Source organism: Sciurus vulgaris, assembly GCF_902686455.1.
Source record: "Sciurus vulgaris genome assembly, chromosome: 8".
NCBI classification, from domain to species: domain Eukaryota; kingdom Metazoa; phylum Chordata; class Mammalia; order Rodentia; family Sciuridae; genus Sciurus; species Sciurus vulgaris.
This window is the reverse complement of record NC_136468.1, coordinates 136,740,632-136,761,494: the sequence shown is the minus strand read 5'-3', so window position 1 is coordinate 136,761,494 and position 20,863 is coordinate 136,740,632. Positions and strand designations below refer to the sequence as shown.

Genomic DNA, 20,863 nt, shown 5'->3' with positions numbered 1-20,863 from the left:
CCAGGGACATCCAGAAAGGGGCTTCTTCATGGAGCTGCGGGCTCAGGCTCGTCTCAGAGGACACCCAGGGCTTGCCGGACAGGGCCGTCCAGGGAGGTGGCCGAGTGGATGGAGACTCCAGGGGCACCGATGCTGGTTTCCCAACAGTCAAACCCGCAGCTGGTCAGGGCCTGCTTCGTGGCCTCCACCTCCTCCTGCTCCAGACCTGGGGGAAGGCAGGGCGCCATGGACACGTCGGCTCCCGTGGGGAAGGTCCATGCCATGCGAGGAGAAGACCGGGACCCGGGCCTCCCGCCATGCCTTCCTGTGCAAAGGCCCCGGGCTCAAGAGGCCACTCCAGCCCCCCGCTCCCGTGCTGGCACGCTGACCATGCTCCCTTCCGGGGTCCTGGAGCGAGGGATGATGGTACTCCCCGTCATCCCAGTGACCTGGGAGGCTGGGGCAAGAGGATCCTAAGATCGAAGCCAGCCTCAACAACTTAGCGAGAACTCGTCTTAAAACAAAAAGGGCTGGGAATGTAGCTCCGTGGTGAGCGCCCGGGTCCAATCCCAGAACGGAAGACGGACAAATCCCCAAAATCCAAACAACCAGAAAGCTTACAAAGGTTCAAGTCACATGGACCCGCCTTGGCACGTACTGGCCAGTGGTGGGCTTCTCTGGCCTCAGTGTCCTCATCTGGGAATGGGCTGATGCCACCTCGACACCCCCAGAGCTCCTGGGAGGCTGAACGGGGGCAGCTGCTGACCAAGCGCCTGGCAGGCACACTCCACAAGTGTCACCGCCACCAGCCGGCACCAGGACCCAGCAGCCAGGGCTGCGGCCGAGGACGCAGCCACCTCCCGAGGCCAGGGGTCACGACCCGAGGGGGCCGCCTGTCCTCCGTGGGCTCAGTGCCAAGCTCAGGGAGAGGAGGGATGGAAAAGGAAGCGGGTCAAGAGAAGGGGGACCAGCAGGAGCGGGCAAACCAGGGCAGCATGCAGGTCCGCGTCCTCCATTGGAACCGTCCTGGGCGGCGGGTCTGACCTGCGCCCTTGGCCCGGCCCTGCTCTTCCCAGAGGCCAAGGGAAAGGAGCCCGTGCATTCTGAAGCAAGGTCAGTCCCCATCCCAGCCGGGTCAAGAGCGGGGCGGCCGACCAGGCGGACCACCTTCTCGCTATTCTCAGGCCAGAGGTGGGAGCAGCCACCGCGGCAGGAGCCCTGAGCCGGGCCAGCCCCAGCCAGGCGCTCTGCCGCGCTCCTCTCTGAATCTGGGCACGGGTTCATCTCTGCGGTGCCATTTGGACACAAGGGTCCAGAGAGGTCAATCAACTTGCCCGAGGTCATACAGCAGGGCTGAAACCCACCCCAGTTCTCTGCCTCCGCACAGGGGTTCTCGGGTGCAGCCTCGGTCCCCCCGGTACCTGGCCTGAGGAGCGTGATGCCGCAGCCGCCGCCACCTGCCCCAGTGAGCTTGCTGTGCAGCCCGCGAGCCGTGGTCACCTGGCAGAGCCGGTCCAGGGAGGCATGGCCCACGCCCAGGGCGTTCAGGTGGTGCTGGTTCATGTCGATGAGCTCCTGGGGAGAAGAGTCCGCAGTTCCTGCCCGAGCCCAAGGCCCTCTGCCCACCGCGCAAACGCCGTCCACCTCCCAGCCACTGACGAGACGGCAGACACTGACTCCCTGGCACGCTGTCCCTCTTTGCTAGTAAGAGAGCCCCTCCTACCTGCAGGACTTCCCACAAGGCCTGAAAAGAGCTCAGTTCACCCTCCCACCATGGTGGCCGGTTCTTGCCCTGACCCTGCCCAAGAAGCCTCCGACCCAACTGCTCAAGGATGGGCATTTGACCCAAGTGGGGTCAGCCAGACCTTCCTGGGGTTTTCTCTGCCTCTTTCCACTGGAGTTGCTGGAGTTAGTTAACTTCAGACACAGGCTTCCAAAATTCTCTGCCCTGCCACATGATCAGATTTCATGAAAGACAGGTTCCCAACCGCATCGTTTCAACTGCTGGATCAAGCTATACTTGAAGCTGTTATTTTTGGTCTTCTCAGTTTGGAACCAATAAATTCTTTTTCTGCTAAAGCCTGGTTGAAATGGACTTCTGTCATTTGCAAGAGGAAAAAGTTTCAAATAATATGCTACCCCACAGCTGCCTCAGAGACTGACCAGAAAAAGAACAAGGCTGTATTTATCATAGGGTCATGGAGAGTGGGGAGAGCTAAGGATCTGTCTAGGTCTCTTCAGTGATGCACAATGAAATTCCTGCTCTCCAGGATCAAGCAAGATGCACATGGAAGAAACAATAAGATAATAAAATATCAGCAGCCACCTCTATTGTTCCATTTACCGTGCACACCCAGCACGCTGGGCTCCACACTAGAGGCGGGACCCTGCCATCGGGGAGTTAAGGCTTGGGTTCTGGAGTTCAAGTCTGCCTCTCCTTGGCCATGTGGCCTTGGGGGAGGTCCCTGGCTGAGTCTGTCTCCCTGGACAACAGGGTCCTGAGTACCCTCTGCCTCGGTGCCTGAGGTGGGCGGGGTGTCTTCTGTGCGTGTCTGGTATGAGACCAGCCTGAAAGCCCTGGCTGCTGCTGTCGGTGGCTTTATGGGCACATTACCAACCTCCTGGTTTTACTACGGGGGAAAGAGGCTCAGAGCTTCAGGTCCTTTGACCTGCCCGCGAGAGTGCCGGGCATCCCGCCCCCCCGCCTCTCCACGGAGCCGCCAGGTTGCCAGGAAGGCTGTGCTCTGGGCCACCAGTCACACGACACCTCTGCCAGAGCCCACCTGTGGCTCCTGCCCGGGGCTGGGCAGTGGACAGGCTTGGGTCAGCCCCCACCTGCCTCCCATCCGCCCAGCACTTGTGACAAAGGAGCAGACAGGCATGAGCCCCGGTGGCAGCCCGGCCGGCTGGATGTGGAAGACTTCTGGGGCCCCCTCTCTGCGCCTGAGCACCAGGTGTCACGTTGCTGAGGCAGGTTCCAGACACCTGTCACATTCTGATCCAAAATCTGCCGGGGATCAGATGACAGGTTGTGACACAGAAGAGCTCGCTGGTTTGAGCGCAACGCTGCCCAGGAGCAGAGCTGCACACTCCAGCGGCCGCCACAGCCCAAAATACACGCGATGTGTGCTCAGCGGGCCGCTCGGCACTCCCCGGGGCTCCATGGGTACGCGAGGCGGTACTGTCATTACTGATTCCTTCCCGGGGGACGGTGCTCCTCCTTCCTAAGTGGGAGGAACGGAGGGCCAGGAGGCACAGGCTGGGGAACGAGGACACAGACACAGGGATTACCGGACTCCCAGGGCCTGGCACATAGTAGGCGCTCATGAAAGCTCTGCTGGGTAAAGCCGTGAGCAAGCCAGGCTCGCGGATGACCCAGGAGGCGGTCGCTGACTCCCAGCTCAGGTTCTTGTCTTTTTGTTTGCTCTTTTCTTTCCCCAGTACTGGAGACTGAACCAGGGACGCTTTACCACCGAGCCATGAGCCACGTCCCCAGCCCTTTCTAAAGATTTGGAGACAGGTCTCTAGATTGCTTTGCATTCCTCCTGCCTCCGCCTCCCAGCTCTGGGACTGTAGGCGTGAACCGCCGTGCCTGGCGTGCACCTGTCTTCACATCTGCAACACGGGCTGCACAGCCACCTGGAGGTTGATGGGAGGGCGCGTCTGTGAAGGCCGGCCTCCCGCAGCCTCCCTTCGTTACCAGGGATCTGGGGGAGTCGGGCAGGGAGGCACCAGGCAAGGAGGGCAACAGGGAACCCAGGAAGGAGCCGGGGAGGGTCAGAGCAGCCGGTGCCGACGCAGCACTGGGCACAGGCTCTGCCCAACACCAAGCCCATCCACCTGCCTGGACATCGTGCCTCCACCTGCCTCCCCACGGAACTGTGTGGCTGGATGGTGGCTGCTCTGCCCCGGGGCACTGGGACCGCCCAGGAGTGGTGAGGGGCAGATGCCCAGGCCCCCCTCAAGCAGACGCCTCACCTCCCAGGCGGCCACTGCGGCACAGCCCGGGCCTCCATGGGGAGCCGCAGCTGTTATCGCCAGGCCACGTTTACTGGGCCAGAGGCCTTGACTCACCGAGCTGGTGGCACCAGGCACTGTGCTTGTGCGTCACCTGTGAGACCTCAGAGCATGTGGCCTCCAGCGAGGCCGCTCAGCACACTGGGGGCGCTAGGATTCAGACACAGGCCTGGCCCCCCAAGTGGGTCACCAGGGTCATGCAAACGGTGGGGGCATGACAACTTTGGAGCCTGCCTGACCCCAAGCAGGCGAGTGTGACACAGGCAGTCAGCAGTGGCGCAGGCCGGGGCCAGACCGGCGAGAGCCTGAGGCCCACCCCCCAGGCAGGCGGCTCGCAGCTCTTACTTCCAGCACGAGGTACTGCCCCAGCGCCGGGGCCGAAGCCATCTCTGCCAGCACGCGCTCACACTCCAAGGAGATGGCGTCGATGGAGGCCAGGAGGGGCGCCACGATCTCAGGGAACTGCAGGGAGGGCGGGCAGGCTGTTGAGGCCCAGGCGCCAGGGCAGGCGGACACTGGTGGCCCCCAGCAGAGAGGGTGGGGGAGGCGTCCCCACCACCCGCACCCACCTCCAGGGAAACCGCTCTCCTCCCAGGCTGCTCTGCGCCTCGCGCCACAGGCTGACATCAGGGGGACCCGAGCTGCAAAGCCCACGTGACTAAGGAACCCCAGCACCAATTTCGGGAATCCCCATCCTGCCTCTGGCTGGGTTGGAAGCTCCGACAGCACCCCCTTTGCTGCCAAGGGCCTCCCAGGCTCCCCGCCCCACAGACTGCACCCCTCCAAAGCCCATCAGCTAGAGGCAGAGCTCCGAAAGCCAAAAGTGACCGTGCCCTGCCTCCTGGAGCCCACCCATGGGAAACCAGAAGCACCTTGATCAGCCTGTCCCTGACACTAGCCACCAGGGCCTTGGTGCTTCGTGGGACCTTGGTGTTGGTCAGCAGGATCTGGAGAGCTGGGGGCCTGCAGGGTGAAGAGGAGACAGGATGGAGGAGCTGAATTGGACGGACAGGAACCCGGACTCTGCCCCACCCGGGCAGGGAAGAGGAGGCAGCGGCCCAGGGAGGTGACATCATGGGCCACAGCAGCCTCGGCTCTTCACTCACGCACGCGTGCATTCAGCTTCAGCTGGCACCCTCGAGGTGCTCAGCACCCACAGAGGAACCCCGCTCAGCCTGGGGACAAAGGGGTGTCCTCGGGGCTTTCCCAGGCATGACGGAGTAAGCTGAGAACCGAGGGTAAGAGCTACCGGGGCAGAGGCAGCGAGGGCAAACGCTGCCAGCAGGGAGTGTCGTGTGCAAAGTCTGGAGGTGGCGGGGCAGGGCACATTCATCTAGGCACAGGTTCAGGCTGGCCACAGTGGGCAAGGAAGGGCGGGGCTCATCACGGCCAGGGAGCCGGAGCGGAAGGTGCTGGGGGTCCTGCAGGGGGCATGGAGTGGGTGCTGGGCCGGCCAGCTAGTGTAGGCACAGGTCTGGGGTCCCTTCTCCCAAACACGTGGGGCCAGAACTGTTTCGGATTTCAGGTTTTCAGATTTGGGAATAAGTGCACAGACCTTACTGGTTGCGCGTCCCTGATCAGAAGATCCAAAATCCAAAATGCTGCCAAACCTGTAAGTTTTTAAGCTCAGGGTGGATTTCAGAATACTCTGGATTTCAGATTCGGAGATTAGGGTGCTCCACCTGTAGCCGCATCACAGAGGCGGGTGCAGGACAGCGAGGAGGAGGCGGGACTGCTGAGGACGGCTTCCAGCGTGGGGAGTGCCCTCCCTGTCCGACTTGGGTGGTCCCAGACCAGTGGCCCAGGCACAGGTGGCTACAGGGAGTCCATCTCCCCTGGGCAGCCCAGGGAAGGGAGCGGGGCGCCCAGTGAGAGTGCAGTCAGCCTACTTTCCAGCAAGACCCTGCCAACCCTCCTGGATGCTGACTGTCCTGTGGTGCCCTATCCTTGGGGACCTGAGCTGCCCTCTTCTGTATCCAGCCTGTCTTCTGGAGCGCCGCAGGCCGGGGGTGGGCGGAGACCCTGGACGTGCTCTGGCCAGAGCCAGCTAAGGAGTGCGGCCGTGACACCTTTATTCACGCGCTTCACAGTTCAAGACTGCAACCCAGCCGGGCTGGGACAGGCGGTGGGAAAACTGCTTTATCTCACTGCCCATAAGCCCATGAAATTAATATCGATTCTCGGCCTCGGCGGCTGCTCGCTCTTTTTTTTAACTTTACAAAGGATGAACATTCTATTTGGCCTTTCTCTTTCCTTTCAAGACAAGTCGTTGCTCAAAAGGGCAGCGTCCTGGGAGGCCGCGTCTTGATCCACTTCACAAACAATGTGTTTTTCTACGGAGAAGCATCGTGTGCTCTGGGGGGAAAGGGCTCCTCTTTAAGCCATCGTGGGATTAAAGTGGAGTCCAGCCTCCCAGCCTCTCAGAGAACCTGCCATCTGTTCATGGTGCACCCGGCAGCAAGTGGCCAAGGTCGCCTGCTCTGTCCCCACCCACAGGGAGGGGAGCGCGTGCACGGGTCTTCACCCATCTCAGATGAGTCCTCTGCCGCGGGCCTGCTGCCAGCGCCACAAACCCGGCGTGCCAACGCCCAGCGGCCGCAGCTCAGGGCTCTACCCTGGAAGTGCTTCCGTGCTCTGGGTCAGGCCCCCTCCAACCCCATCTCCTCCCACCCCGTCACCCTGGCCCCCTGGCTGCTGCTCCTGCCCCAGGGCCTTGGCACTTGCATTTATTCTTCCAGAGACTGGCCGCCTGCAGCTGTGCGGCTCACTCTAGTTCACTCCGGTCTGCTCCACGGTAGCCTCCCAGAAGCCCCTCTGGCCCCAGGACGGCACTGATCAGCCATCAGTTTCTGGTTCCTCGCCCAGCCTTGTTTCCTGGAGGCGCTGTGACTGCCTGACAAGCTCTCCAGAGCATTTTATTTGGTGGCTGTCTCCCCACAAGGGTGAGGCCCACGAAAGCAACCACCTGCTGAGGCCGCAGTGCTTAGCGTGTAGTAGGTGCTCAATAATATGCATGGAACGGATGCCTGGTCAGCAGACAGTTAAGCACTTTAGAACAGCGCTCCTGATACGAACGGGAAGACGGAGCCTGGAGAGTGACCGCCCCGTGGCAGAGGGTGGAGCTGGGGGCAGACCAGGCCTGGGCCCCAGAGCCTCTGCGCTCGCGGCTCCAGCACCAGGGTTCCCCTGCCCACAGAGGTGGAGTCCCTCCGAGGGGCCGGGTCCCATGCTCAGGATACGACTGGCTCTCGGGAAGCACGGGATGAATGAAAGGCACCACCCCAGGCCCCCACTGCAGCTGGACAGCAAATTCCGAGCCCTCTGGTTGCCTTCGCTCTGGTCACGCCAGCTGCCTCTGCTCATCACTGTGGGCTGCTGGGGCAGGCCAGGCCCCACAGCTCCGTCCACTCAACTCCCACAGACAGGACCTGCTGGCAAAGCCATTTCCCACTGGGCTCCTGAGGCTCCACTGGCGACCACCGGGCAGAGGAAGCTGGTCCTCGTGCCTCCTTGGCTCTGCTTCCTCCCCAGGGTGGAGCAGGGGTTGGCGCCAGGGTGATCACGCCCTCCAGGGGACGCTGGGCAACGTCTGGAGACATTTTTGATTGTCATAGCTGTGAGGTGCTACTGACCTCTACCGAAAGAGGCCAGGGATGCTGATGAGCATCCCATACTGCACAGGATGGCCCCCCGCCAAAGAATGATCCAGTCTCAAGTGCAGAGCCACAGGAGGGCAGGCGCAGCGCCGGACGCTGACAGAGCCAGGCCCAACGGAAGCTCCCTGGGCACAGGCAGGGGAAGCGTGTGGCCCCGGACTCCACTGTGGAGCCGCTGACGGACCAGCTGGCGGGGGCAGAGGGCCAGGACGGGCTGCCCAGCTGCAGAGAAAACTCCCTGAGTGAAGAAGCAGGAGACGCAGAAGGCACCAGGGGCAGCAAGGTCCCTGGGACGCACACTGCTACCCAGCCTGGAGGAGTCAGCGTCTCCCGCTTGCTGTCCACTGCGGCCCCTGCGCCTGACATCTCCACCAGGGGGCAAACGGAACGTAACCCGCACGCCTGCGTAACCCGCACGCCTGGGATTCCAGAGACCCAGAAAACAGGTGAGGTGCCGCGTCCCCTCCGCTCTGAGCCTCTCCTGAGCCCAGAAGCGGGCTTCAGTCTGCTGGCCTGTGGCCTGTATGGCAACCCTCACTATCCCTCACAGAGGGGGTTCCTGGACACTGAGATTCCCATCTGTGTTCCCAGGCTCGGGACATGTCATCAGAAGCACAGGAAGAACACCAATTTTGTTCACTAAATGGACCCACAAACGTGCAGCCAGGGGCCTGTGGAAGAGCTGCTTTCTGGGAGGTGGATGGGACGGCCACGTGCGACTTTCCCCTCTAACCCTCAAGGCTGAAGAGCGGAGGGCCACTGCCAGGCCTGCCTTCTGTACCTGGGGCCCCGCCAGCAGGGAATGAGCTCAGGGGCACCTGCCCCTGCTGACTTCCAAAGGCGCAGCGCTCTCCACAGCCCCCCAGGGATCAGGGACACACTGCGCTCCCCCCATTACCTCTTCAAGGAGGAGATCTTCCCTTGCTGGTACCGGAGGGCTCCCCCTGAGGAAAAAGCCAAGCAGGTCAGAACTGGAGGACAGCACACGTGCCCCTGGGGAGGGTGGACTCGAGGCCCATGTTTGGCCCCGAGAGGAACAGGCGAGGCAGTACAGCTGGTCACCTCAGCCCCAGCCGCAAAGGGGCCAGGAGGCAAGAATGGACCCCGGAGGCTCCCGCCAGGCCTGGCCCTCGCGGCCCCCCAGCTGCCCAGTTTGGCTCCACCAGGCCACACGGTGAAGCTGGGCCCAGGCCTGGTGTCTAGGCCTGGCAAGAGCACCCAGCCTCCTCCGAGGGGAGGACACGGCTGGGGCGAGCAGAGCCCTGGAGCCTCCGTCGCGAGGCTGTGCAGCCCACCCAGAGGTGGAGGTCGGTGGGAGGCGGAGCCGGCGTCCGCTCGCTTGCTCCCTCCCAGAGCAGGAAAAGCTCTTGTCCTCAGACCCGTGGATCCACTCACCCAAGCCGGGGGGCCAGTGAAGGAAGGAAAGCAGCCCAGGCGGCACCTACCCCACGTGCTGACGGCGTTGTCCACCCCCGAGGGGTTCCCGTGAATCACCCGCTCCCCCTGGAAGGCCCACTTGTTGATGAGCTCCAGGTTCTCCTCCGACCACCTGGGGACACAGAAACACCTTGAGCACCGCGGTGGTGAGTGGGCCAGGGAGACCTTGGCGGCCGATGGCGGAGCTGCGGCCTGTGCATGGTGGAGGACAAGGCCCCACGCCAGAGAGAGCCACCAGCACGGACTGCGCGCTCGAGACCAGGCTGAGCCTCCTCTCCCTTCCCCCGAAGCCTGAGGCGCAGCGGGAAGAGCCCGGGCTTTGGTGCCCACAGTCCTCGGCCTCTTCCCAGCCGAGTGGCTCTGGGCCAGCTACCCAGCTTCCCCGGGCCTTGCCTCCCTCAGTGGCCGAGGCTCAAGGCCCGGTGCCCGGTGAGGTGTCCACACACGGCAGACGGTCGCTGTCACTGCCAGGGCCCTCTGCCTGCTCCTGAGCCAAGCTTGACTTTAGGAAGAGGGGGAGGCTGGGGGCTTCCCACACCCACAGGCAGGCAAACGCACAGTTGCAACAAATCCCAGTCCAGGAGCCCGAGAGGGGCCTTCAGGCTGGGTTGGCACCAGCCATCTCTGAATCTCTCCAAAGCACAAGGGGCCGCCATAGAGTGGGCGCGGGCTCACCAGCTCACGTGAAGGGACCCAGACAGTCTGGTGGGACCCAGGAGAAGCAAGCAGCCCGGCCGCCCCTCTTCCCTCCACTCGCACTTCCTCTCCGTGGACCCCGCCCCCACGGAACAGCAGCAGCCAAGGGTGGTTGTACAGGGCCAGGCGCAGGGCAAGTTGGGCTGCAGTGGTGGGCTGGCTGGAACCCCAACCTGCCGCTGACTCGCGGGCCTCCCTACAGCTGCTCCAGCCCTCGCCCTCCCTTCTCTGTGAGATGGGAAGGACATGTGAGTCACGTGACATGTGCCTTGGTGACCGTGTGCTCTTCCCATCGTGGCTCCTGGATGCACTCAAAACCCAGTTCAAGGGCTGGGGATGTGGCTCAGTGCGCAGCATTCGCTGGAGAGCCCTGGGCAAGTCAGCTGCCCCCTGAGCTGGTGTGATGGCACACGCCTGTTACATAGCGACTTGGGACTCGGGAGGCTGAGGCAGGGGAATCACAAATTTGAGGGCAGCCTCAGCAACTTAGCAAGACCCTGTCTCAAAAATAAAAAAGGACTAGGGCCAGGCACAGTGGCGCACACCTGTTATCCCAGTGGCTCAGGAGGCTGAGGCAGGAGGATGACAAGTTCAAGGCCAGTCTCAGCACCTTAGTAGGGCCCTACGCAATTCAGTGAGACCCTGTCTCAAAAAGAAAAAGGACTGGGGATGTTGCTCAGTGGTAAAGAGCCTCTGGGTTCAATCCGCAGTACCAAAAAAAAAATTGTACATATACACGTGTACAGGTATATATATTCGCGCATGTGTGTATCTCTGTCTGTCTGTCTATCTATCTATCTCCCTCCCTGCTGAGTCTGTCTATCTACATATATACACGCATCTCCGGAGCCTCCTTCCTCACCTGCCAAGCGAGGACGCGGGCGCCTGCGCCTGGCTCAGGGCTGCGGCCATGACTGAGAGGAGCCACAGGGTGGACACCATGGAGCAGCCAGTGCAAGGCTTGTGCTTTGCTCTCAGCCTCTCAGTGACCTGCAGGGACGGCGCCATTACCATCCCCTTTCACACGGAAGCAGAAACAGGCTCAGAGGTCAAAACGTCATCCCCAAGATCACAGTGGTTCCGTGGCTACATAGGAAGCATCTCTGCTGACCTGGAGCCTGAGCTCTGGCCCCGAAACACCACGGTGCCAAGACTTGCTCCTTCACCCCCTGGTGCTTATCGAGCAACATGTTAACTAAGTTCACGGCTGGGAGCAAAAAGAGACATGGTTGTAACTTGCTGGAGCCTGGAGATCTGTACGCAATCAATATTTAGTCACAGATTAGTCACGCCGCAATATTTAACTCCAAAACGGACACTTAGGTAAGTGTGATGCAGGCTGAATGGAGTGTACCTCTTGCCAAACAGGGGAGGCGGGCAGGGGGCGTCAGCCAGAGGGCCCCACTTGTGCAACTCCTGGAGTTGGGCCAGAACTAAAGGGCAGCGACGTGCCCGGAAGCAGCAGCCACGCGACGGAGAGGGACGGGAACCAGTGGCTGACTCCCTCTCAGCAGCACGAGGCTCCCCCATGCTGCCCAGGTCCTTCCTCAGGGGCTCAGAGTCAAGTCTCCAGAGAGAACTGGGCCAGTTTCTTCAACTGGGAAGTGGCAGGGGGCAGGTGGGTGAGGAATGGCTGGGTCTTCAGGGGAGGCCGGAGAACAGGTCAGAAGCAACATGAGAAAGACCACACATGTGCCCACGTGCACACACACACATGCATGCACGCACACACACCTGCACACACACACATGCACATGCAGCCTTAAGAGCAAAGCCAGACTGTGGGGCTGATGAGGCTGTGTATTCAGGGGACCCGGCAAGCAGGCCTTCGCTGGTCTGGCTATGACCAGCAACCAGCCCAGAGTCATGAGCAGCCGTCTCCAAGTCGCCCTGCAGCAGCACCATCACAGGACCACCGAACCCCAAGGACAGAAGAACCCTGCGAGGGATCCTCAGGTGCAGTCCCTGACTGCCAGGTGAGGAAATGGAGCCCAGGGAGGAGGCCCCAGGCTACGTGGCGGGTTCACAGACAAAGCTACGGACGTCCTGGAGGATGGCGCTGCCCAGAGCACCATCTCTTTTCGGCTGGAGTCCCCCCCCGACCCGTGGCAGCTTCTGCCCCACTTCCCCACCCAAGGAGCCAGCAGAGGGACCCCAGGCACCGGGACAGTCACCCACAGCCTCCAGCACCACCCAGGCCCGTGAGGACCATGGGGACCTTGGGGCTGCACTGAGCTCGGCTGAATGTGCCCTACGTGTCTCAGGGACGGAACGACTGGATGTGTCAGAAGCCATAACAGGCACCTCCAGGGCCAGAGAGAGAAACGCGGCTCAGACCAAACTCAGGCAGAGGACAGGCTCCTCGGCCACAGGGCAGGCGCTGCATCGTGGGTCCTGCTCCTCTCTGCGGCCCACTGAGGACCCACGAGGTGCGGGCATACCCCGGGTGTTAACAACAGCTCTGTCCACTGGACGCCCAGCCCCCCGGAAGCCTTCTCCTCTGCTGGCCAGACTGGAGCCAGAGGAGACCAGCAGTCCACCTGAAAAGCACTGTGGCCGGCACCACGCGGCTGGCCCCAAGAGCCCCCAGCTGGGTGGGTTCCCCAAGCCACATGGGCCCAGGGAGATGCCCACAGCGAAGCTGCCGGGGAACTCTGGGGCCTTCCCACAACGCGCCAGGCCAGGAAGGTCGCATGGCCTCTGAACTTGGGGTGGTTTCTCAGGGAGCACCTGCAAGTGATGGAAGCGGTGTACCCCACCGTGAGGACCACAGGCGACCCTCCCCAACGGGGAGGAGGCGAGGGCACGAGGAGAGCTGCCCAGAGGAGAGCTGCCCACCTCCAGCAGATGCCTCCTAATGCCAACCTGGGCACCTTACGCTCTTCCTCATAACTGTCTGGTCTGAACTCACAGTAACCCCTTGGCACTCTCATGACCATGCAGAGGAGGACACGAAGCACCAGGGGTGTAGTGACCAGGCCCAGGTCCCACAGGACGTGAGTGCAGAAGCGAGAAGTCCACCTTCACCTGTGGCCATCGCCCACGCCACGGGCGCTTGGACTTCAAAGAGCCCAGACGGGGTGAGGGTGGCACAGAAGCAGCTCAGCGCAGGGGTGCAGGGCTCGACCCTGAGTTCACGCGGCTGGGTTCACACCCCACTCTGCCGTCGCTAGCGTGCAGCCCTGATGCCTGGCCTCTGTGGGCCTCAGCTTCGTCTCGGGTTGAGTGCCCGTGACACCTCGCACCACACGGGGAGGTGACCAGTCCCCGGGAGAGACTCCTTGCTTGGGCCTGGCACACAGGAGGCCCAGGACCGTGATTACCTGCTGGTGTGCTGGCCATCCTCCAGCGGGTTTGGGATCTCCTCGCACACGGTCAGGAGGGCGGCCGCCAGACACACCGAGTAGGCAGCGCTGGAGCCCAGGCCCGCCCCAGTGGGCAGCTCTGACCACACCACGATGTCCAGGCTCGGCAGGGTCCTGCAACACGCCAAGGTGCAAAGTGTGACTCTCGTAAGGACAGTGAGGTGCCGACACTGGATCAGGGCCAGGGACCAGGTTCAGAGTCTGAGCATCTGACCAGTTTCCTGAACGCAGGGAGACTGCCTGACTGGACGCTGGGTGCTCACGGTGGATCGGACAACTAGGAGATGTGTCCCAGGCCCACTGAATCACTGCGCTGCCCGGCCAGAGCTCGCCAGGGCGCCTCCTGCACGGCGATGCCCTGCTCCCTCACACTAGGCCGAACGGCCCTGTTCTCAGCCCCAGCTGGCCGGCTGCCTGCGAGGCCCTACCCATCCTTCGAGACCCTCTCAGGTGTCACTGCCATGGTGACCTTTCGGGACCACCCACAGGGCCACCTCTAGCGGCCCTGCAGGGCCCCAAAGAAGTCTTCCTCCACTATGGCCTCCTCGCAGCACACCCGGTGGGGAGCTCCCGGGGAGGCCTGTGCCCCAGACAGCAGCCAGGTCTGCTGTGGACGGCCGCGGAGTTTGGAATCACACACCTTACACGGACTCCCAGTGACACCTGTCAGCCTCATGTTCAGCAACTGCCACTAGGCACTTTGCCCATTTGCCGCACATAAAAATGACAGCGCTCCACGGGCCTTCTCAGGGTTATTCTGAAAGGACTCCCACCCACTCAAGGACATGCCCCTCCCAAGCCGAGAATCCCTGCACTGAGCCAGGCGCAGCAGGGCATGCCTGCAATCCCAGAGGCTCAGGAGGCTGAGGCAGAAGGCTCGTAAGTTCAAGGCCAGGCTCAGCAACTTAGTGAGGCCCTAAGCAACTTAGCAAGACTCCGTCTCAAAATAAAAGCTAAAAAGGGCTGGAGCTGTGGCTCAGTGGTTAAGCACCCTGGGTTTAATCGCCAGTACAAGAAAAAAAAAATTCGAGCAGGAGACAGCAAGCATTGGCCATTTACAAGTGTGTCCTCAGCGCAGCAGACGTTGAGTCAGTGCCTGTGGCTCGACAGGAGGGGCACACTTTGTGCTCTGCACAAAAAAATACTTCTGTACGCTCACTGTGTGCCCGTCACGGTGCAAGGCCACGTGATGTGGATTCCGGATCTCCCTTATTATTTCCTAAGGAATTCTCAGTAATGACATTGATGAAGCTGTGGGCCAGGCTTGCCAAGCACCTGAGGTGCCATTACCGCACCCATTGTGCAGATGAGGAAGCTGAGGCTCAGAGAGGCTCAGACAAGCTGGCAAGCAGCACGGCTGGAGCCGGAACCCACGCGGTCTACCTGTGGAGTGCGTGCTTCTACACCTCGTGACAGCACCCCCACAGTACTGCCACCCTCGGGAGCTGGCGTCCTACATCAGAGTGAAAGTGAAGGGGACAGGGGTTTCACTCTGCTGACCAGGTTTCCTGCGGCAGACTGTGGATCACGGTCCCTCTCCAGCTGTGCCCCAGGAGGGGCCACACCATGGATCCCAGAAGGGACCCGGCTTTGCTCAAAGAGAACAGAGAAGTGTGGGAGAGGCAGGTGCTGGAGGGAACCCCCTTCCCAACCGGCTGACGGGCAGTGTCCCCGTTGGTCTGAGTTTCCACCGGGTGTAAAACAAGGTAGCGCCTCTGTCCCAGGGTTGCCATCTACAGAGCATCTGGCGAGGCCCTGGGCACCGGGGAAGGACAGCTGGTGGCCGCTGCTCCTCAAGGCCGGGAAGGAGGCATGCGCACTCCAGCAGGGCGGGACTGGAACTCTCCCCGCTCCCGCACGGGGGCTGAACGGGACTCCTTCCGCAGAGCATGCACATACCTCTGCCTGCCACAGATGGCCAGGTACAGGTACAGGAAGGCCAGCACAGCCAGGCGCTCGGCTGCAGCACAGTCCTCGGCGAGGCCTGCCACCTCCTTCAGCTTCTCCACTTGCTCTGGGACGGGCGCTGGGACGTCACCTTGCTCTGTCAGACACGCAAACACAGGTGGGTGAGAGGCCTCAGGGGTTTCTATAAACTAGACTAAAACTGGGTAGTCACTGGAAGCAGAATATGGACAGGCACGGACTCACAGCCCAGCCCCAGAGCAGAGTCTCTCTGTTGACCCAGAGCCTTGGGGTCGGCAGACGGGAATGGGGTCCCAACTGTGCCATTCACTCCCTGTGTGGCCTTGAGCATGTGACTTACCTTCTCTGAACCTCAGTTGCTATCAATAGTACCTCTTCATAGGGCTGCCATGAAGATAGAGTTAAGCAAGGTTCGTAAAATTCTTAGCACAGCTCCTCACACATATTAAGTTCTCACTTAATAGCAGCTTAAACAAGTGCACGTGCAGAGTGGACGCTGGCTCAGTCTCAAAGGCTGGCCTTTCACCTTCCTTTGTACAAAATCAAGGCAGTATTAAGTTATTCCCCAGGTATTTTCCTCTCCCAAAAGATAATTAGGGAGACTAGAAACTCAAAAGCAGTAACATGAAATGTTGGTTGGGCAAGAGGGAAAGGTGAGGTAGTAGGTTTTTCCCAGAGACAGGTGCCACCTGTGGCTTGAGCCACCTTCCTCTGCGACACTGAGGAGGCCGAGCGAGTCTGACCAGTCCATCTTTACAGATTGCTCCCAGAGCCTCAGGCCAAGTTCTAAGGAGAGTACGAAGTGGAGTTGGTATGCCCGAGCTAGGATGCTTCAGGGCACCTATGAGATGTCAGCCGAGGCACTGCAGGTCTCCGCCCTGGAGATGCAACAGGCTTTAGAGTTTAGAGAGAACTGGATCTGAATCCTTTCTATAGACTGGCACGCTGGGTGGCTCAAGCCAGGGGACCTCTGTACTTCAGTTTTCACATCCACGTAACGGGCATGAGTAACGTCACTACTTCCAGGGAGAGCTGGAGGATTCTAAGACATCCAAAGATGGCGGACACTTCAGCCTGCAGACAACGTGTCTCCAAAGGGCTCAGAGTGCTTCTGTCTCCTTCTGAAGTGGATGAACGAGCCCTTACCTGTCCCCCGTGCTCAGCACCACAGCCTCCGGTCCTGCCGGAGTTCACAGTCCACCTCAGCCAGGCAACACAACCCTGTTCGTGGGGGCCCGGGAGGCAGTGTGACCTGCCGGGCTCGCCCGGGAAGTCTGAGTGGTCCACTCCAGGTTGCTGCCATCTCGTGCTACTGACTTACCAATGCAGTAGCCCGTTCTCAGGGAACGTTTCTGGCCTGGCTGGGTGGCCCTGGGCACCACAGGAAGCAAGTCCCAGGTGCTCTACTCGGCCACCTTCTGAGGCATGCTCCCAGGCAGTGGCACTTAACTGAGGGTGTCCCTAGCGTCACCCAGGAAACAACTTTCAAAATACACACATGCAGCCCCTACCCACTAACGATTCTCAACAGGAGACAGACAAGGCCAGGAATCCACCTAAACTGGTAAAAAATAACAGTAAAAATGTCCTCTGGGATTCCAAGGCATGACAGGTTTAGAACGGCTGCTGTGAGATTCATTTTTATTTTTATTTTTGGTGGTGCTGATTGAACCCAGTGCTGGGCCACCCACAGCCTGAAGGCTTTCAACCCTCACTCCATCTCCTATGAGCCACTGTGGCTCCTCAAAGTTAAGGTACAGTTTGGAAGAAAGCCCAAGGGGAGTGTCACTTGCCCAAGGCTTGCAGAGGAACACCACTGCCAACAATGAGATGTCAGCCCAGAAAGGAGACCACAGATGGAGAACAGAAAGTAACTCCAGGCTGGGGCAGACAGCGGTTCCCAGCTGAGGAAAATGAGCCTGCTTATGGGTGGACACAACCTTCCCCATGCCACCAACAGCAGTGCCCTTACTTACTGGCAAGGAAAAATGATCCGGATACACTGAAGAAAAAAAATGCACACGTTCCTGAAAAGTGGATAATGGACAAACCCAATTTTTTTTTTTTTTTAGTTGCCGATGGACCTTTATTTTATTTATTTATATGTGGTGCTGAGGATCAATCCCAGTGCCTCACACATGCTAGGTAAGCGCTCTACCACTGAGCTGCAACCCCAGACTGAACTGACCCAATTTGGGGTAAAAACCAAGATATCTCTCTATCTCAGTCAATCCAAATATCTCCATATTGATAGAAAATCACTCAGAAGGATTAATACCAAAATGCCTAAGGTGGTTATTGGGAAAGAGGGAAGCAATAATAGGTGAATTTATTTTTTGACATCTGTCATTTTGTTGACTATATTTTCCAGTAATAAGCACAAGTTACTTTCATTGTTAATACTTTTTTCTTCTTTTTGGGCTGTGGTTTGAACTCAAGGCCTCATGCATGCTAATCACACACTGCTCCACCGAGCTACACCCAATCCTGTTTTTAAGAATTTCCAAATCACCAGCCGTGGTGGCACACTCCTGTAATCCCAGCCACTCAGAATGCTGAGGTAGTAGGACTGCAAATTCAAAGCCAGCCTCAGCAACTTAGCGAGGTCCTAAGCAACTTGGCAAGACTCTATCTCAAAATAAAAAATAAAAAAGAGCTGGGGATGTGGCTCAGTAGTTAAGCACCTCTGGGTTCAATCCCTGGTACCAAAAAAGAAAAAAAAAAAAAAAAAAAAACACTTTTTTTTTTTTTTTAATCACATGAAATGCTCACCATTCCTTTTCCCTGTTGAAAGAAACATTATAGGAGGTGTGGTTCTGTCCAATCTCCACCCCTAGGACCCTCCCAGAGATCAGCTTGATGTCTGTTACCTCAGACCTTTTTCTATCATTTTTTCCTGCAGTAATGGGGATTGAGCCCAGGGCCTTGCACATGCTAGGTAAGAGCTCTACACTGTTACATCCTCAGCCCTTTCTTTAACTTTATTTTGAGGCAGGACCTCCCTAAGTTGCCCAGGCTGGCCCTGAACTTGAAATCCTCTGCCTCGGCCTCCTGAGTAGTTGGGATTACAGGTGTGCACCACCACGCTTAATGTTTTTTCTATGCATTGGCACACTGATCTCATGCATGTATGCATGGATGCTGTTTACATCTTGTGTTTTTTCACTTAACCACAGACCTTGATAATATGTCCACAAGGCCCACAGATATCTGGTGCATAGTTCACACTTTTAAATTAAGACAAAAATCTAAATAAGTGAAGCTAATTTTATGGGGTCAGGATAGAAAATAGCCCTAAAATGCCTGGCCTCTGGCTCTCTCGGGAACAGCCTAGAACCTACCCAGGTGCCTTCTCTCCCCCTCTTCAGGGCCCAGGCTCTTCTCACTGCTGGCTTCTCCTGCTTCCACTTACCCATAAAGCTTGTGTCCAACAGCTGAAGCCTGGCCACATCCCAGACCTGCCTGACACCAATGTTTGGTAAGTTGAGGCTCACTTTCCCATTGCTGTGAGGTTGAAGCCGGAGGAATGTTCTCAAGTTCAAGGCCACGGCCAGTGCGACCTGTACAATAAAGGGCAAAAGTAGTAAGCTGAAGGGGGCAGGGGGGAAAAGGACCAGAGTCAATATGCTGAGAAGTGAGGGCAAATACCAGCACACAGGCCACTCCCACCCATGCCTCGACAGACCTGGGGATCGGCCTTGGCATGCTGTCCCACTGGGCCTGGGCACAGCCACTACCACTCAGTTAGGAGTTTGTACCCACTTATATTGCATTCCCCAAGGAAAATTTCAGAGGTTCTCAACACCAAGGAATTGCTTCCCCAAAATCTCTACATTTTCAAAGAGAAACATAAGGTAAGAACATAAAGAACTGCACTTCAAATGAGCGTGAGCTTCAGGTTCAGACAGAGGTGGGTTCACTACTACATGTACAAGGTATGGGAAGCTTGGTCAAGTTATCAACTCTCTAAGCCTGAGCTTCCATATCTGTAAACAGGACAATAAAAGGATGTCCCTCCTGAGGTAGCTGCAAAGGATAAATGAGATAAAATGCATGTTTCTGATTGTTTGCTGGATCATCCTTCCAACTTCTAAACACAGGAATGCCCTAGGCTCAGTCTTCAAACATCTGTTTCTCTCCACCAGCTCCTTCTCTAAGTGATTTCATGCCACATGAAGGGTTTTATATATCATCTTTTGCTATCTTTATGAGTAAGACCAGAGAAGTTCTTCAGTGGGCGTAAGACCTTGTTTTTCCTGGTCTGGCTGGGGAGAAATGAGCCTCCTCCCTGCTCTGCTCCCAAGCTATGCCTCAGGGTCTCACTTCACCTTCTTGCAAGATCAGTGAGGGGTTGGGGGGGGGGGAGCGGGATCCAATCCTCAAAAGCTCTGGGGACTTTTTACCTTGCCATGGACCACGGCGTGTTCTCCATGAAGGATGACTTTTCCTGGAGAAGACACCAGCAGGACTTCTGACAACATGGCGCTTGGGAATCCTGAAAGGGAAAGCCAGAGAGAGGAACAAAGGTGCCTACATGTCAGGACATCAGGAAGAGATCTTAGAGAAAGCCCAGTTCAAGTTCATCTTTGTCACAATGACAACAGAATGAAGAGCACTTGCTATGTACCTGAAAGCAGGGCAGTATGACAGTCAACCGGGAAAATGAGAAAGACAAGAGTTCAAATTCCAGCTCTTCTACTCCCCAGTGATGTCATCTTCGCTAACTCACTTAAATGACTGTGAATTTCAGTTTACCCATACATTATATAGGGATGATACTGTAACCTACTTCAACACCTCATTAGGAAAGTTAAACTAAGCAAGTGTCTGGCAATGTTGTAATCACTTAATTACTGATAGCTAATTATTACCAGCTCTGTTCTTGGTTTTGGCTTTTATTATTACTACTATTGAAGATAGAAATTCACATGAGGGTTGGGAAGGTAGCTCAGTGGTAGAACACATTGCTAGCATGAGCAATGAACAAGGCCCTATGTTTGATCCCTAGCAAGGAAGAGCGGGGCAGACAGAAGAGGGAAGAAAGAAGAGGGCAGAAGAAGGAAGGAGGGGAGAAGGAGGGGGAGGGAGGAAAAGGGAGGGAGAGGAGGGAGACTGAGATTGATTGATTCACATGAAATCGTGGACGAAAAAAATCTCTTTCCTGGACACTGAGACGGTTTCCAACGTGTCACAATTATAAACACGGCTGCGGAACACACCTGTTATGCCCCGTTTTGCACACTTATGCGAAGATTTCTGCAACAAGTGCAGAAAGCGTCTTGCTGGGTCTCCAGGTGTGTAGCATTTTACCTTTTCACAAATAATGCGAAGCTAGCCTTCGTCGAGGGCCTTCCGTGAACTACCTTATTACACGAAGACCTCACTCGCACTATGAGCTAAGGACCCTACGCTCCCTTCTCTTAGGAACAGTCAGATTCCAGGTTGCCGACCTCAGGACGACTTCTCGGAGTTGGGGAAACTGAGCCAAAGAAGCTGGCCTCCTGCCCCGGGGTCGTCCTTGGTCTCGGGTCTCGCGCCACCCGGTCCTGAGACCCCCAGCTTCTCACCTGCCGCCGCCGCCGCCCCTTCTGCCGGGAACCTGAACTGCTCCGGGACTCCACCATCCACAAGAGCCAGCGCCCGGTGGGAGGGGGCCTCCCTCCATCCAATCAGAGCACGCAAGCCGGGAACCCCCTTTACCAATTGGCTAGAGCATTGGCCAATAGGAATCGCAACCAAGCCGTCCAGGGTTTTCCCGCCCCTCTCCTTACGTGAACCAATAGAAAA

General features: G+C 58.3%; 2 protein-coding genes across 8 annotated transcripts in view; both read right to left on the bottom strand.

Annotated features, from left to right (window-relative positions):
* UBE3B (ubiquitin protein ligase E3B) overlaps positions 1-20,863 on the bottom strand; it is a 224,352-nt gene that overhangs the window by 127,482 nt on the left and 76,007 nt on the right. The gene's annotated exons all lie outside the window — the stretch shown is intronic.
* On the bottom strand, positions 17-20,728 carry MVK (mevalonate kinase). 4 transcript variants are annotated; one of them, XM_079151405.1, is made up of 11 exons: positions 20,644-20,728; positions 19,480-19,571; positions 18,489-18,636; positions 15,050-15,194; positions 13,109-13,264; positions 9,098-9,201; positions 8,551-8,596; positions 4,869-4,959; positions 4,342-4,458; positions 1,401-1,554; positions 18-205 (listed from the first exon to the last, which is right to left on the bottom strand). In XM_079151405.1, exons 2-11 carry the CDS (start codon positions 19,555-19,557, stop codon positions 54-56), a joined length of 1,191 nt encoding a protein of 396 aa, XP_079007531.1. In that variant the 5' UTR covers positions 19,558-19,571; positions 20,644-20,728; the 3' UTR covers positions 18-53. The 4 variants fall into 4 exon arrangements, with proteins under 4 accessions (XP_079007533.1, XP_079007534.1, XP_079007531.1 ...); XM_079151406.1 differs by lacking the exon at positions 20,644-20,728 and adding an exon at positions 19,704-20,083; XM_079151407.1 differs by lacking the exon at positions 4,342-4,458 and having other exon boundaries at positions 17-205.

Excerpts from the sequence above, each read along its gene's own strand:
- MVK (XM_079151405.1), bottom strand. The coding sequence starts at position 19,557 with ATGTTGTCAGAAGTCCTGCTGGTGTCTTCTCCAGGAAAAGTCATCCTT. Across the intron at positions 8,597-9,097 it reads CAACGCCGTCAGCACGTGGG|GGGGAGCCCTCCGGTACCAG; the intron begins GTAGGTGCCGCC and ends CTTTTTCCTCAG. Across the intron at positions 206-1,400 it reads CATCACGCTCCTCAGGCCAG|GTCTGGAGCAGGAGGAGGTG; the intron begins GTACCGGGGGGA and ends GCCTTCCCCCAG.